Source organism: Monodon monoceros, unplaced genomic scaffold, assembly GCF_005190385.1.
Source record: "Monodon monoceros isolate NGI ecotype Baffin Bay Population unplaced genomic scaffold, NGI_Narwhal_1 Super_Scaffold_22, whole genome shotgun sequence".
Taxonomy (NCBI): Eukaryota; Metazoa; Chordata; class Mammalia; order Artiodactyla; family Monodontidae; genus Monodon; species Monodon monoceros.
In genome coordinates this window covers 51862028-51880267 of record NW_021703779.1, presented here as the reverse complement: position 1 = coordinate 51880267, position 18240 = coordinate 51862028, and the positions used below count along the sequence as shown (strand labels likewise).

Here is an 18240-nt window from a genome sequence, read left to right as displayed (position 1 = left end):
GAAATCACCAGCACAAAATTTCACAAACCATTTTTGACACGTTCAATCAGTCACAGCAACTTTTCCATACACTGCAAAAATCTTTGTGTGTTTCAGTTGCGTTTTTACCTTTCTTGGAATAATAAAGCATAATATGCCAAAAATGTTGCTTTTTTTCTTCCATCTTCAATATTAAAATGGCCACACAAAAATTCACCAATTTTGATGTCCTTTTTAAAATGTACACTGATGTGACAGCTGTCACATACATTCTAACAAAATTGTTTCAAATTATGTTAAAGACAACTAAGTGCTACTAGAGCCATCTTATGGATAAAACGAACGAACCTTTTGCCCAAACCAATAGAATTAGTGCCTTGATATGGGATACAAATTGACCCCATGACCTCCAGGGAAGATTCCAAAGATCGCAGGGAAATAAGGTGGATCAAAGAACCTCTGGATCACCTAGGGTTTGAAAAACCCTTTAGGGAAAGGCTCTTGCAAGTCTGGACTTCAGTGTCTCCATCTCTAAAATGCATATATCAGAAAAGATTTCCAGGGCCCCATTCAGCTCTTGACTCTCTAGAGATATCATGTACTGTTTTGCCTGGAAGCCTAAGACCTGACAGGAGACCTGATAAACGTCTTGAAAATAATTTTAATAAAACTAGGGAATGATGACTATGGTTGTCCTGTTCACAGCTGTATCTCTAGAGTTTAATACAGTACCTGGCATATAGTTGCTGCTCAATAGATATATGTTGAATAACTGCAAAATGACTAGCTCTTCTCATGCTAATGATGACAAAAGGTAAGTTAGCAGCAGAATTCTTAAATTGTTAGTTTTCTTTTCTTCTTTTGTTCAGGATGTCTTTTTTTCAAATTAAACAAAACCATTAAAAAATAAGAGGATGACAGGAAGAAGACTATTTGCAACTTGGAAAACTGACAAGGGATTAATATCTGGAATATACAAGGAACTCCTATAAATCAGCAAGAAAAATATGAGAAACAATGGGAAAATGGGCAAAGGATGGGAACAGGGCCTTGAATGTCCAGGTGGTATAGATAGGTAGGGCCTAGAGCAGCCAGAAATCCCTGGGCTCGTCACTTCAGGCCAATGAGCTGCCTTATCCTTTTACTTTAGTATGCTATACAAATATTACTGTTTTATACATGTATTATTTTCGATGTATACACCAAGATGTAAAAACCATTGGAAATCATCAGGATAGGCAATTAACAGAAAGAAAATAAAAACAGTAAGTTTGAAAACTCCAGGCTTAAACATATCAAATGCAAATGTCTTGAAGCTATAGCATGATAAACTCTATTAGACCTAGGAAGAATTTCTTGATGGTGAAGGGTATAAGACAGTAATACGAATGACTGAGGAAAGCTAGTTCCAGCTTTTCTGGACGCATTTGAGGACAGAATTTATTTCATAGATATCAGATGACTGAGATGATCTTCCTCAGAGAGGCAGATGAGGCAACTTTATAAGGCATATTTAGCTTTGCTTGCCCTGTGTCTCAGTCTCCCTGATCATAATATGATTTCTAAGATTACAAGAGGTAATATCACCAATCATTGGTCAAGGTGACCTAGAACTAAGCCAGTACTCTTTTATCCCACTGTCTGGATTTAGAAAGAAGAATGTCATCTTTTCAGAGAACTCATTAAAAAATATATTTTCTTTTACTGGCTTCACTGAATAACTTTGATAAAAATAACTCTATTTCCTACTTCCTCATTTGTAAAATGAAGGTATTGTAACTTAAATGTTTGTGAGGCATTTTCTGTTCCCAGGAGTAATTAATAAATGAATGAATGAATAAATAAATAAATAAATAAATAAATATTTTCTAATAGATAGTGACTTTTTCCTATACTGAATGCAGTATTAAGTGATCTCCCTTAACCTACAGAAAGAGTAGATTATGCCTTGTTAACACATTCATGCCTGAGTAAGACATGCCTCCATGGGTAACAAGGAGGAAATGGCAAAACATGCAGAATCATGGATCACTATCACAGCGTTCTTTAGTGAAAGCATACCCTAGATCTCACAGAATCAGAGAAAGTAAGAGTCAGACAACACTTAAAGAGCAACTCTACCAACCTGCTAATTTTAGAGCTGGGGAACAAGGTCCAGGATGGAAAAGATTCACCCGACGTTCCTCAGTCAGTTTGTGACTAAGGCGGGACCTGAACCTGGGACTCCCAATTCTGGTTTTGATATTCTTCTTATAAATCATATTGTTCCTCATAGCTTTAGGTTTAGGTAACACACCCCTGAGCTAAAATACTGCCTTCTGGCCCATCAAGACACAGCTTTCTCTACCCTTCTTTTGCTCTAGCTAAACGTTCCTTTGACATCTGTGGTTGAAGGATGGGACAAAGAGATACTTCCCATTCCCATTTAAACCCTTAGCTTCAGCATCAAGAATAATAAAGAGATATGGAACTTGCAGAACACCAACAAAAGCTTTGCTTAGGTTGGCTGGATTAGGCAATTCCTCAAAACAGGGTCATAGCACTCTCTCTTTTGGAAGGATAAATACTTGCATTGCTGTTCTGAGCCCATGCCCTGTAGGAAGAGGCCAAGATGTTTGGGAGTTGGGAACAAAATCCTTCTAAGACTAAGACTCCCACTGGGTCAGTGTCTGAGAACTCTGGGAAAGTAATTTTGCCTATTAGAGACTCAGACTGTTGATCTAGAAAATAGGAATAACAATAACAACCTATTTCCTGTCTGAAAATCAAATGGCATAAGATGTGAATGTACTTTGCCAAAATAGTACATGCACGGGAGCACTTATATTTAATTCCAACTTCCAAAAGTAGTTATTGAGCATCTACCATCTGCCAAGCACTGTGCTAGATGTTGAGGATGTATCAGTAAATCAATAAAAAAAAAACCTTTCCCTCATGGAATTTACTTTCTAGTAGGGGAGAAAGGCAATAAACAAAACATAAAAGCAAAATATATAATAAGTCAGAAAGCAGTAAGTGCAATGGAGAAAAATAAAACAAGATAGTACATGGTTACAATTTTAGATAGAATAGCCAGGGAAGGTCTCAAGGAGATGATATTTGAGTGAAGCCTTGAAGGAGGTGAGAAATGGAGCCACATAGACGTTTGAGGGAATAGTGATTTAGGCAGAAGGGAAAGCCAGTGGAAAGGCTATGAAGGGGGAGTGTGTCAGGCCTTTTTAAGGAACAGCAATTAGGCCATGTGGCTAAAGTAGTGAGAGCATGTGGGAAAAGAGCAAGAGATGAAGTCACAGAGGTAAGGAAGGGTTGATCACACAGGGCTTTGTAAGTAATAATGGGAACTTTGGCTTTTACTCAGGAAGGAAAGGTGAGCCATTGGAAAGTTTTAAGCAGAGAAGTGATATGAACGACTTAGGTATTGATATCATCCCTTGGCTGCTGGGTAAAGACCAGACTGTACTAACTTGTATTATAGACCTTATGACATTATAAGATAGCTATCATTTAAAAAAGTTTTTTATTGGGGTATAGTTGATTTACAATGTTGTGTTAGTTTCAGGTGTACAGCAAAGTGAATCTGTTATACATATACATATATCCACTCTTTTTCAGCTTCTTTTCCCATATAGGCCATTACAGAATATTGAGTAGAGTTACCTGTGCTATACAGTAGGTCCTTATTAGTTATCTATTCTATTAGTAGTGTGTATGTGTCAATCCCAATCTTCCAATTTATCCATCCCCTGCCTTACCCTGCAGTAACCATAAATGTATTTTGTACACCTGTAACTCTATTTCTGTTTTGTAGATAAGTTCATTTGTAGCCTTTTTTAAGATTCTACATACAAGTGATATCATATGATGTTTGTCTTTCTCTGTCTGACTTACTTCACTCAGTATGACAATCTCTAGGTCCATCCATGTTGCTGTGAATGGCATTATTTCTTTTCTATGGCTGAGTAATATTCCATTTATATATGTACCACATCTTCTTTATCCATTCCTCTGTTGATGGACATTTAGGTTGCTTCCATGTCCTGCTATTATAAATAGTGTAAGATAGCTATCATTTTACAGCAGTGCTCCTCAAACTTTAATATGTATTGTAAGTCAAATGTGAACCTTGTTAAAATGTAGATTTGAATTCACGTCTGGAGTGGAATTAAAGATTCTGCATTTCTAACCAGCTCCCAGGTGATTCAGATGTTATTCCTCTAAGGCAGAACAGTTTGAGTGTAGGAGCTATGTCCAAGGCCTAGCATGGAGCAGAACTCCACTAAATGTTTGTGGAATGAATGACATATCAGTGGTTTGATGCCCAATGCCACGTAACATATTCGAAAGGGTAATTAAAAATATATATCAACCATTTGTATGGAGGTAGGAGGAAGAGAAAAAGATAAAAGAGAGACAATGATGGATAGGTGAATAGATGAAAAGGGAAGGAAGAAAAGGAAAACTACCTTTTCCCAAATACTTACAATATTAGATTTACTTCATTTCCTCAATAAAGTTAAGAGGTTGGTAAAATGAAGCCTACTGGACAAGTCATAAAATCAAAGGTTAGAGGAGTTAAGAGGCACCTTCAAGGCCACAGGGTTAATTAGTGACTAAGTTAAGATGTGAAAGCCAGCACTCCATGTCCACAGAGCCCTTGTTCTTTCTACCCTACCTTACTGCCTTGGGGAAGGGGGAGAAGATAACCTTTAACCTGCCTGAAAGGGGTGAAAAAATGAATTTAGGTGAAGAAAGTTAAGGCCCAAAGTCCATGGTCTTGATCTTTTCAGAGCTGCACTGTCCGATGTGGTTGCTATTAGTCACGTGTGGCTATTTAAATTAAAATGAAATAAAATTTAAAATTCCATTTCTCAGTCATACTAGCCACATCTCAAGTGCTCAACAGCCACAGATATCTGATCAGTGGCTACTGTAATGGAGACTGCAGATACAGAACATTTTCATCACTGCAGGAAGCACTGCTTCCTATTAGGCAGCACTGCTCTAAAGAAACAAGAACTTTGAAAAATGTCAGAGCTATACCATTGATTACAGAGTGGTCCTGGACCTAATCAGTAGGGCTGGAGGACAGAAAGTAGGACCTGATCTCTTATCTGGAATAAAGGGGATGAAAATATTCAAGGTAGAGTTTTTCACTGGGTCAAGCATAACGCTATAGTGTGTGTGTGTGTGTGAGAGGGCGGTGGGGGAGAGAAATCCTTCTAAAAACATTATTTTCTCTATCTCTCATTGGTTTTCTCATACTGTTTAGTAAAAGGTCCTTTGAAAATGCCAACTTGTCTCTGCTGGACTCAAGGCAGTGTGAGAAAAAAAGGTTCTCATCCTCACTCAGGTCAGAAAGCTGGAAGGGATGGAGTTAGACAATGTGGAGCCACAGTCCCTAGAGGGCAGAGTGGCATAGTGGAAGACAAGTATTACCAGGGATACTTGCAAAACATAGAGATTTCCGTGTTTTATCCCAGGCTGAGAATTCACAACTTTGCGTGGGGGGTGGGGTCAAAGAGGGCTGGAATCTGCATGTTTAACAAGCTAGCCCAGGGACTTTGGTGCACACTCAAGTTTGTAAACCACTGGCTTGGCAGGAAATGTGTTTTGCTGTAATGAAGTCAGGCCCTTACATGGGGTGGCAACAACTGGATCAGAAAACAAGAGGATAGGGATAGAGTTTCCGGCAGAGGGGACAGAGGGAGGCAGAGAGAGAGGGTGGGGAGAGGGAATATGAATATGAAAGTTAGACAGACAGGTAGATAGCAAAAACGGGAGAAATAAACAGAGAGACTGAGAAACCCCAAGGGAGGAGTCTCACCCACAGAACAGAATCTACGAGGTTAGTCAAGATGTGTTTCCTAATATCTTGGGATTTTCACAGGTACGGCCCAGGAAGGTTGTCATTTCTTCATGGAAGTGCCCTCTACCCCACCCTGAGTGCCCTCACATGCACTATCATAGCTGAGCCTACCTCACAAATGTCCTTTAGGTGCTTGATGTAATGACGCTCGGTGCTCATGATCTCATTGATTACGTTGGCTCGCATCTGGTCCCGGTTTTGGAGTGGCCGGCCCAGACAAAGGCAGTCTGAGTTGGGGTCCAGGTGCCCATTCTGAACGTCACTGGGCCCTTCCTCCACCCCATCCTCCTGGTTCACCCAGAGCTGTAGAGGCAGGCAGAAGAAGAATAACAGGTCAGCTTCCTTCTTTGAGAAGTTTTCAGCCAAGAAGAAAAAGGACAAACTAAATTATTCAGGTATTCAGAAAACCTTCAATCAGAGCCCTATTAAACTGAATGCCTGGCCTGGCTCTAGGGTGATTTGCTGGTCCTAGGCATGAGTCTATTCCTCTCCAGGCCTATGGTGACCTATCCATAAAATGGAGGGTGGAGAAGAGTAGGACTAAACCATCTATAAGTGTCTTCCTGGCTAGGAAGGTTTCAGAGGAGAAAAGAGTTATGGCAAGCAGAACTCATTCATGCTGGAGCATATCTAGGCAACACAGCTGTGTCAAAAAATATGTATTAAATTATACATCTTGGGAGGAGAGGCGTCCAAGATAGTGACATAGGAAGACCCTTAGCTCACCTCCTACCATAGACACACCAAATCTACACCTATATAGAGAGCAATTCTTGAGGGCTGATTGAACAGCCATTGCACATAAAATGACCAGATAGAAATGAGAGGTAAAGATGGAGACATGGTATATGTGGGAACCACACCTCTGTAGTAGCAATTTGCAGTAGGGATAGGTATTGCTGAGGGACATAGGCACAGACTCACCTACCTTGGGAAACAGGAAAAACATAAAACCCAGCAGGTTAAAGAGCAGACTCACAGACTTAGAAAACAAACTTATGGTTACCGGGGGGGAGCATTGGGGAGAGGGATAGATTGGGAGTTTGGGATTGACATGTACACAATGCTATATTTAAAATAGATAACCAACAAGGACCTACTGTATAGCACAGGAAACTCTGCTCAATATTCTGTAATAACTTAAATGGGAAAAGAATTTGAAAAAGAATAGATACATGTTTATGTATAACTCAATCACTTTGCTATATACCTGAAACTAATGCAACACTGTTAATCAAATATACTCCAACATAAAATAAAAATTAAAAAAAATAAAAATAAAATAAAGAGCACCTAGACTGTATAGTAATGAAAATTCATTTACTAACACTAGAACTTCTGCCAAATGGGCAAATAACTGCTGGAACCCCCAGGGGCAGTGCAACTAAGGAACACAAACAGAAATCTTTCTGTGCAGCTGCACAAGCCGCAGATTAAATCCCCGAGATCAGCTTGGTAAATCCTGTGTCTGTGGAATACCTGAATGGACGAGTGGTCCCACAACAGAGACTGGTCTAGGCTTCCTAGGAGTGGACTATGGGGGGTAAGTAAATGTGGGAGTCGGGCCAGGTCAGAATGTGAGCTGGCCCCACAGTGCCCACAGCAAGTCCAGAGACCCACCTATAGGTATTGGAGGGCCTCCAGGGGAGGTGGAGATTGGCTCTGGCTCACTGTGGGAGCAAGGACGCTGACAGAGGAGGCCTCAGGAAAATATGATTATTACTATTATTCATTTTTGTTTGTTTCATTTTATTCAGTTGTTGGTGGTGTTGCATTTATTATTTTTTCTTTTATTTTTAATTAAAAAGTTTTAAAGATATATATTCATTTTTCTATTTTTAATTTACTTTTTTGTTGTGTTAGAGTTTTTTTCTTGTGTTCTTTGTTTTTTATTTTATTTATTTTTATTTTTTTGATTGTTTTACGTGTATATTTTATGTTTTTTTGCATTATTTGTTTGCTCTATATTTTTATTTTTAATTTTTTGTTTATGTCAGTCTAGTCCTAACTGTTCTCATTTTTAAATTCTTTTGTTTCTTTGCACTATTGGTATTTTTATTTATTTTTTTCTTTATTTGTGTGTGTGTGTTGTATTGTTGTTGCTTTGCTGTAGGTTCGAGGTAGTTTTTGCTATCTTTTTTAACATCTTTATTGGAGTATAATTGCCTTACAATGTTGTATTAGTTTCTACTGTATAACAAAGGGAATCAGCTATATGCATACATATATCCCCATATCCCCTCCCTCTTGCGTCTCCCTCTGTCACTCCCTATCCCACCACTGTAGGTGGTCACAAATCACAGAGCAGATCTCCCTGTGCTATGTGGTGGCTTCCCAATAACTATCAATTTTACATTTGATAGCATATATATGTCAGTGCTACCCTCTCACTTCGTCCCAGCTTACCTTCCCTACTCCCTGTGTCCTCAAGTCCTGTGTCTGCGTCTTTATTCCTGTCCTGTCCCTAGGTTCATCAGAATCATTTTTTTTTAATCCATATATATGTGTTAGCATATGGTACTTGTTTTTCTCTTTCTGACTTACTTCACTCTGTATGACAGACTCTAGGTCCACCCACCTCACTGCAAATAACTCAATTTCATTTCCTTTTATGGCTGAGTAATATTCTATTGTATATATGTGCAACATCTTCTTTATCCATTCATCTGTTGATGGACATTTAGGTTGCTTCCATGTCCTGGCTATTGTAAATAGAGCTGCAATGAACATTGTGGTACATGACTCTTTTTGAATTATGTTATTCTCACAGGGTATGCCCAGTAGTGGGATTGCTGGGTCATATGGTAGTTCTATTTTTAGTTTTTTAAGGACCCTCCATACTGTTCTCCATAGTCACTGTATCAATTTACATTCCCACCAACAGTGCAAGAGGCTTCTCTTTTCTCCACACCCTCTCCAGCATTTATTGTTTGTGGATTTTTTGATGATGGCCATTCTGATTGGTGTGAGGTGATACCTCATTGTAGTTTTGATTTGTATTTCTCTAATGATTAGTGATGTTGAGCATTCTTTCATATGTTTGTTGGTAATCTGTATATTTTCTTTGGAGAAATGTCTATTAAGGTCTTCTGCCCATTTTTGGATGGGGTTGTTTTATTGATATTGAGTGGGATGAGCTGCTTGTATATTTCAGAGATTAACCCTTTGTCAGTTGTTTGGTTTGCAACTACTTTCTCCCATTCTAAGGGTTGTCTTTTTGTCTTGTTCATGGTTTCCTCTGCTGTGCAAAACTTTTAAGCTTCATTAGGTCCAAACTGTTTATTTTTGTTTCAATTTCCATTTCTCTAGGAGGTGGGGTGGGTCAAAGAGTCTCTTGCTGTGATTTATGTCATAGAGTGTTCTGCCTATGTTTACCTCTAAGAGTTTGAGAGTATCTGGCATTACATTTAGGTCTTTAATCCATTTTGAGTTTATTTTTGTGTATGGTGTTAGGAAGTGTTCTAATTTCATTCTTTTACATGTAGTTCTCGAGTTTTCCCAGGGCCACTTAAGGAAGAGGCTGTCTTTTTTACATTGTATATTCTTGCCTCCTTTATCAAAGATAAGGTGACCATATGTGTGTGGGTTTATCTCTGGGCTTTCTATACTGTTCCATTTAACTATATTTCTATTTTTTGTGCCAGTACCATACTGTCTTGATTACCATAGCTTTGTAGGATAGTCTGAAGTCAGGGAGCCTGATTCCTCCAGCTCCATTTTTCTTTCTCAAGATGCTTTGGCTATTCAGGGTCTTTTTGTTTCCATACAAATTGTAAAATTTTCCGTCCTAGTTCTGTGAAAAATGTTATTCATAGTTTGATAGGGATTGCATTGAATCTGTAGATTGCTTTAGGTAGTACAGTCATTTTCACAATGTTGATTCTTCCAGTGCAAGAATATGGTATATCTCTCCATCTGTTTGTATTATCTTTAATTTCTTTCATCAGTTTCTTACAGTTTCTTTGTATAGGTCATTTGTCTCCTTAGGTAGGTTTATTCCTAGGTATTTTATTCTTTTTGTTGCAGTGGTAAATTGGAGTGTTTTCTTAATTTCTCTTTCAGATTTTTTGTCATTACTGTATAGGAATGCAAGAGACTTCTGTGCATTAATTTCATATTCTGCTACTATACCAAATTCATTGATTAGTTCTAGTAGTTTTCTGGTAGCATCCTTAATATTCTCTAGGTATAGTATCATGTCATCTGCAAACAGTGACGGTTTTACTTCTTTTACGATTTGGATTCCTTTTATTCCTTTTTCTTCTCTGATGGTGGTGCCTAAAACTTCATAAACTATGGTGAATAATAGTGGTGAGAGTGGGCAACCTTGTCTTGTTCCTGATCTCAGGGGAAATGGTTTCAGTTTTTCACCATTGAGAAAGCTGTTTGCTGTGTGTTTGTCATATATAGCCTTTATTATGTTGAGGAGGTTCCCTCTATGCCCACATTCTGGAGAGTTTTTATCATAAGTGGGTGTTGAATATTGTCAAAAGCTATTTCTACATTTATTGAGATTATCACATGGATTTATCTTTCAATGTGTTAATATGCTGAATCACAATGATTGATTTGCTTATATTGAAGAATCCTTGCATTCCTGGTATAAATGTCACTTGATCCTGCTGTGTGATCCTTCTAATGTGCTGTTGGATTCTGTTTGCTAGTATTGTGTTGAGGATTTCTGAATCTATGTTCATCAGTGATATTGGCCTATAGTTTTCTTTTTTTGTGACATCTTTGTCTGGTTTTGGTATCAGGGTGATGGTGGCCTCATAGAATGAATTTGGGAGGGTTCCTCCCTCTGCTATATTTTACAGGAGTTTGAGAAGGATACATGTTAGCTCTTCTCTAAATATTCGATAGAATTCACCTGTGAAGCCATCTGGCCTTGGGCTTTTGTTTGTTGGAAGATTTTTACTCACAGTTTCGATTTCAGCGCTTGTGATTGGTGTGTTCATATTTTCTATTTTTCCTGGTTCAGTCTTGGAAGGTATTACTTTTCTAAGAATTTTTCCATTTCTTCCAGGTTTTTCATTTTATTGGCATATAGTTGCTTGTAGTAATCTCATGATCCTTTATATTTCTGCAGTGTCAGTTGTTCCTTCATTTTCATTTCTAATTCTGTTGATTTGAGTCTTCTTTTTTGTGTGTGATGAGTCTGGCTATAGGTTTATGAATTCTTTTTTTCCCAAAGAATCAGCTTTACGTTTACTGATTTTTGCTATTTTTCCCTTCATTTCTTTTCATTTCTGATCTTTATGATTTCTTTCCTTCTGCAAACTTTGTTTTTTTTAATTTTTGTTCTTCTTTCTCTAATTGCTTTAGGTGTAAGGTTAGGCTGTTTATTTGAGATTTTTCTTGTTTCTTGAGCTGAGATTTTATTGCTATAAACTTCCCTATAGAACTCTTTTGCTACATCCCTCAGGTTTTGGGTCATCGTGCTTCATTGTCATTTGTTTCTGGGTATTTGTTGATTTCCTCTTTGATTTCTTCAGTGATCTCTTGGTTATTTAGTAGTGTATTTTTAGCCTCCATGTGTTTGTAATTTTTACAGTTTTTTTCCTGCAGTTAATATCTAGTCTCATAGTGTCGTGGGCTGTAAGCATACTTGATACAAATTCAAGTGTTCTTAAATTAACCAAGGCTTGATTTGTGATCCAAGATATAATCTATTCTGGAGAATATTCCATGACCAGTTGACAAGAAAGTGTATTCTGTAATTTTTGTATGGAATGTCTTATAAATATCAATTAAGTCCATCTGGTCTAATGTGTCATTTAAAGCTTGTGTTTCCTTATTTATTTTCATTTTGGATGATCTGTCCATTGTTGAAAGTGGGGTTAAAGTACCCCACTATTTTTGTGTTACTGTTGATTTCCCCTTTTTGACTGTTAGCATTTGCCTATGTATTTAAGTACTCCTATGTTGAGTGCATAAATATTTACAATGGTTATATCTTCTTCTTGGATTGATCCCTTGATCATTATGTAGTGTCCTTCTTTGTCTATTTAATAGTCTTTATTTTAAAGTCTATTTTGTCTGATATGAGAATTGCTACTCCAGCTTTCTTTTGATTTCCATTTGCATGGAATATCTTTTTCTATCCCCTCACCGAGTGGCATTTCATGGGGCCAGGAGGTTAGTGGTGGTCCAATGACCTGTACTCGGCTCCCCACCTCGCAGGTTCAGGCCCGACACCCAGCTGGAGCACCAAGACCCTGCCAGCCACGTGGCTCAGAAGAAAAGGAAGAAAAACAAACAAACAAACAGATATAACCCCAAACTACATAGTAATAGCAATACTAAACAGACAAAATCACACAAAGAAACATACACACATGGAATAGCTTCAAGATGGTGGAAGACTAAGACGTGGAAATCACCTTCCTCCCCACAAATACATCAGAAATAAATCTCCATGTGGAATAACTCCTACAGAACACCTACTGAACACTGGCAGAAGTCCTCAGACTTTTCAAAATGCAAGAAACTCCTCACATACCTGGGTAGGGGAAAAGAAAAATGAAAAAAACAGAGACAAAATAATACGGACAGGACCAGCACCTCTGGGAAGGAGGTTGAAGGAGGAAAAGTTTCCACACACTAGGAAGCTCCTTCACTGGCTGAGAATGGGGCTGGGCAGGGGGAGGGGAACTTTGCAGCCAGGGAGGAGAGCTCAGCAACAGGGGTGAAGAGGGCAAATTGGAGAGATTCCTGCACAAATGATCCCTGGTGACCTGCACTCACAAGCCTAAGAGGCTTTTCTGCTCACCCGCCAGGGTAGATGGGGGCTGGGAGCTGAGGCTCAGGCTTTGGAGGTAGGATCCCAGGGAGAGGACTGGGGTTGGCTGCATGAATACAGCCTGAAGGGGGCTGGTGCTCCACAGTAGGCCAGAAGGGAGTCCGGGGAAAAGTATGGAACTGCCAAAGAGGCAAGGGATCATTGTTTTGCAGGGCGTGAGGAGAGAGGATTCAGAGCACCACCTAAACCAGCTACAGAGTCAGGCATGTGCCATGGCTATCAGTGTGGACACCAGAGATGGGCATGAAACGATAAGGCTGCTGCTGCAGCCACCAAGAAGCCTGTGTGCAAGCACTGGTCACTATCCACAGTTCCCCTTCCAGGAGCCTGTGCAGCCCACCACTGCCAGAGTCCCGTGAGCCAGGGATGATTTCCCCAGAAAAGCACAGAGTGTGAATTGTCATGCTAGCCTCTGATGCCACAGACTTACACCCAATTTTGTACCCCTCCCTCCCATGGCCTGAGTGAGCCAGAACCCCTAATCAGCTACTATTTTAACCCCGTCCTATCTGTGTGGGGAACAGATGCCTCAGGCGACCTGCATGCAGAGGCAGGACCAAATCCAAAGCTGAACCCCAGGAGCTGTGCTAACAAAGAAGAAAAAGGGAAACCTACCCCAGGAGCCTTTGGAGCAGTGGATTAAAACTCCACAATCACCTTGATGTACCCTGCACCTGTGAAATAACTGAACAGATGATGAATCATCCCAAAACTGAGGCGGTGGACATTGGAAGCAACTGTAGACCTGGAGTTCGCTTTCTCCATCAAATTTGTTTCTGGCTTTATGTTTATTTTAGTTTAGTATTTAGAGTTTTTATCATTGATAGACTGGTTTATTGATTTGGTTGCTCTCTTCCTTTTTTAAATATATATATTTTTTCTTTTTTCTATTTTTGGGAGTGTGTAGGTGCATGCTTCTTCATGTGATTTTGTCTGTATAGATTTGCTTTTACAATTTGTCCTAGTTTCTGTCTGAAGTGTTTTTTCTTTCTTTTTTTAAAAAAATATTTTAGCACTTGTTATCATTGGTGGATTTGTTTTATCGTTTGGTTGTTTTCTTCTTTCTTTTTAAAATACTTTTTATTTTAATAATTTTATTTTACTTCTTTCTTTCTTTCTTTTCTTTTCTTTCTTTCCTTTTATCTCACTTTACTTCTGAGCCATGTGGCTGACAGGGTATTGGTGGTCTGGCCGGGTATCAGGCCTGTGCCTCTGAGGTGGGACAGCCGAGTTCAGGACACTGGTCCACCAGAGACCTCCTATCACCACATAATATCAAACAGCGAAAGCTCTCCCAGAGATATCCATCTCAACACTAAGACCCCACTCCACTCAATAACCAGCAAGCTACAGGGTTGGACACCCTATGCCAAACAACTAGGAAGCAGGAACACAACCCCACCCATTAGCAGAGAAGCTACCTAAAATCATAATAAGATCAGAGACACCAACACACAAAACCAGATGTGGTCCTACCCACGAGAAAGACAAGATCCAGCCTCATCCACCAGAACACAAGCACCAGGCCCCTCCAACAGGAAGCCTACATAACACACTGAAGCAACATTAGCCACTGGGGGCAGACACCAAAAACAACAATGATTATGAACCTGCATCCTGAAAAAAGGAGACCACAAACACAGTAAGTTAAGGAAAATGAGAAGCCAGAGGAACACACAGCAGATGAAGAACCAAGGTAAAATCCCACCAGACCAAACAAATGAAGGGAAAGTAGTCAGTCTACCTGAAAAAGAATTCATGGTAATCATAGTAAAAATGGTTCAAAATCTTGGAAATAGAATGGTGAAAATATAAGAAATGTTTAACGAGAACCTAGAAGAAATAAAGACCAAACAAACAAGGATGAACAACACAATAAAAGAAATTAAAAATCCACTAGAAAGAATCAATAGCAGAATAACTGTGGCAGAAGAATGGATAAGTGACATTGAAGATAAAAGAGTAGAAATATATACTGCAGAACAGATTAAAGAAAAAAGAATTGAGGACAGTCTCAGTGACCCCTGGGACAACATGAAATGCACCAACTAGCGAATTATAGGGGTGCCAGAGGAAGAAGAGGAAAAGAAAGGGACTGAGAAAATATTGGAAGAGATTATAGTTGAAAACTTCCCTAATATGGGAAGGAAATAATTAATCATGTCCAGGAAGCACAAAGAGTCCCATACAGGATAAATTCAAGAAGAAACACACCAAGACACATAATAATCAAAGTATCAAAAATTAAATACAAAGAAAAAATATGAAAAGCAGCAAGGGAAAAACAATAAATAACATACAATGGAATCCCCATAAGGTTAACAGCTGATCTTTCAGCAAAAGCTCTGCAAGCCAGAAGGGAGTGGCAGGACATATTTAAAGTGATGAAACGGAAAAACCTACAACCAAGATTACTCTGCCCACCAAGGATCTCATTCAGATTCAATGGAGAAATTAAAATATTTACAAAGAAGCAAAAGCTAAGAGAATTCAGCACCACCAAACCAGCTTTACAACAAATACTAAAGGAACTTCTGTAGGCAGGAAATGCAAGAAAAGGAAAAGACCTACAATAACAAACCCAAAACAATTAAGAAAATGGTAATAGGAACATTCATATTGATAACTACCTTAAATGTAAATAGATGAAATGCTCCAACAAAAAGACACAGACTGGCTGAATGGATACAAGAACAACACCTGTATATATACTGTCTATAAGAGACACACTTCCGACCTAGGGACACATACATACTGAAACTGAGGGGATGGAAAAAGATATTCCATAGAAAGGGAAATCAAAAGAAAGCATGTGTAGCAACTCTCATATCAGACAAAATAGACTTTAAAATAAAGTCTACTTCAAGAGACAAAGAAGGACAGTGCATAATGATGAAGGGATCAATCCAAGAAGAAGATACACCAATTGTAAATACACATGCACCCAATATAGGAGCATCTGAATACATAAGGCAAATGCTAACAACCAAAAGGGGGAAATGAACAGTAACACAATAATTGTAGGGGACTTTAACACCCCACTTTCACCAATGAATAGATCATCCATAATGAAAATAAATAAGGAAATACAAGCTTTAAATGTTACATTAAACATGCTGAAATTAAGTGATATTTATAGGACATTCCATCCAAAAACAACAGAATACACTTTCTCCTCAAGTGCTCATGGAACATTCTGCAGGATAGATCATATCTTGGGTCACAACACAAGCCTAGGTAAATTTTAAAAATACTGAAATCTTACCCTGTATCTTTTCTGACCACAGCGCTATGAGACTCGATATCAATTACAGGAAAAAAATTGTAAAAAATACAAATACGTGGAGGCTAAACAATACACTACTTAATACACAAGAGATCACTGAAGAAATCAAAGAGGAAATCAAAAAATACCTAGAAACAAATGACAATGAAAACACAATGACCCAAAACTGATGGGACGAAGCAAAAGAAGTTCTAAGAGGAATGTTTATAGAAATACAATCCTACCTCAGGAAACAAGAAACATCTCAAATGAACAACCTAACCTTCACCTCACGCAATTAGAGAAAGTAGAACAAGAAAAACCCAAAGTTAGCAGAAGGAAAGAAATCATAAAGATCAGATGAGAAATAAATGAGAAAGAAATGAAGGAAACAATAGCTAAGATCAATAAAACAAAAAGCTTGTCCTTTGAGAAGATAAACAAAATTAATAAAATATTACCCAGACTCATCAAGAAAAAAGGTAGAAGACTCAAATCAACAGATTTACAAATGAAAAAGGAGAAGTAACAACGAACACTGCAGAAATACAAAGGATCATGAGAGTTTACAACAAGCAACTATATGCCAGTAAAATGGAAAAGCTGGAAGAAATGGACAATTTCTTAGAAAAGCACAAACTTCTGAGACTGAATCAGGAAGAAATAGAAAATATAAACAGACCAATCACAAGCACTGCAACTGAGACTTTGATTAAAAATCTTGCAGCAAACAAAAGCCCATGGCCAGACGGCTTCACAGGCGAATTCTATCAAACATTTAGAGAAGAGCTAACACCTATACTTCTCAAACTCTTCCAAAATATAGCAGAGGGAGGAACACTCCCAAACACATTCTACGAGGCTACAATCACCCTGATGCCAAAACCAGACAAATATGTCACAAAGAAAGAAAACTACAGGCCAGTACCACTGATGAACATAGATGCAAAAATTGTCAACAAAACCATAGCAAACAGCATCCAACAGCACATTAAAAGTATCATACACCATGATCAAGTGGGGTTTATCCCAGGAATAAAAGGAGTCTTCAGTATACACAACTCAATCGATGTTATAAGGCACTTTAAACAAATTGAAGGACAAAAACCATATGATCATCCCAATAGATACAGAAAAAGCTTTCGACAAAATTCAACACCCATTTATGATAAAAATCCTCCATAAAGTAGGCATAGTGGGAACTTACCTCAACATAATAAAGACCATGTATGCCAAACCCACAGCCAGCATCATTCTCAATGGTGAAAAAGTGAAACCATTTCCACTAAGATCAGGAATAAGACAAGGTTGCCTATTCTTACTACTATTATTCAGCATAGTTTGGGAAGTTTTAGCCACAGCCATCAGAGAAGAAAAAGAAATAAAAGAATCCAAATTGCAAAAGAAGAAGTAAAGCTATCACTGTTTGCAGATGACATGATATTATAAATAAAGAGTCCTAAAGATGCTACCAGAAAACCAGTAGAGCTACTCAATGATTTTGGTAAAGTATCAGGATACAAAATTAATACACAGGAATCTCTGGCATTCTTAGGCACTAATGATGAAAAACCTGAATGTCAAATTAAGAAAACACTCCCATTTACCATCGCAACAAAAAGAATAAAATACCTAGGAATAAACCTACCTATGAATACAACAGATCTTTATACAGAAAACTATAAGACACTGATGAATGAAATTAAATATGATACAAACAGATGGAGAGATATACCATGTTCTTGCATTGGAAAAATCAACATTGTGAAAATGACCATACTACCCAAAACACTCTACAGATTCAATGCAATCCATATCAAATTACCAATGGCAGTTTTTACAGAACTAGAACAAAAATTTTCACAATTTCTATGGAAACACCAAAGACACAGAATAGCTGAAGCAATCTTGCGAAAGAAATATGGAGCTGGAAGAATCAGGCTCCCTGACTTCAGACTATACTACGAATCTACAGTAATCAATACAGTATGGTTCTGACACAAAAGCAGATATATAGAGCAATGGAACAGCATAGAAATCCCAGAGATAAACCCATGTACATACGGTCACTTATCTTTGATAAAAGAGGGAAGAATATACAACAGAGAAAATACAGCCTCTTCAGTAAGTTGTGCTTGGACTACTGGATAGCTACAAGTAAAAGAATGAAAATAGTACACTCCCTAACACCATACAGAAAAATAAAGTCAAGGTGCATTAAAGACATAAATGTAAGGTGAGAAACTATAAAACTTTTAGAGGAAAACATAGGCAGGACACTCTATTACACAAATCACAGCAAGATCCTTTTTGATCCACCTCCTAGAG

The 18240-nt window shown here is 38.3% G+C and overlaps 1 protein-coding gene across 4 annotated transcripts in view; it reads right to left on the bottom strand.

Moving 5' to 3' along the window:
* ARHGEF9 (Cdc42 guanine nucleotide exchange factor 9) overlaps positions 1-18240 on the bottom strand; it is a 217100-nt gene that overhangs the window by 90317 nt on the left and 108543 nt on the right. For all 4 annotated transcript variants that reach the window (XM_029241365.1, XM_029241369.1, XM_029241367.1 and 1 more), the window contains exon 3: positions 5957-6148. In XM_029241365.1, the coding sequence (XP_029097198.1) occupies positions 5957-6148 (192 nt within the window). The remainder of the gene's footprint in view (positions 1-5956; positions 6149-18240) is intronic.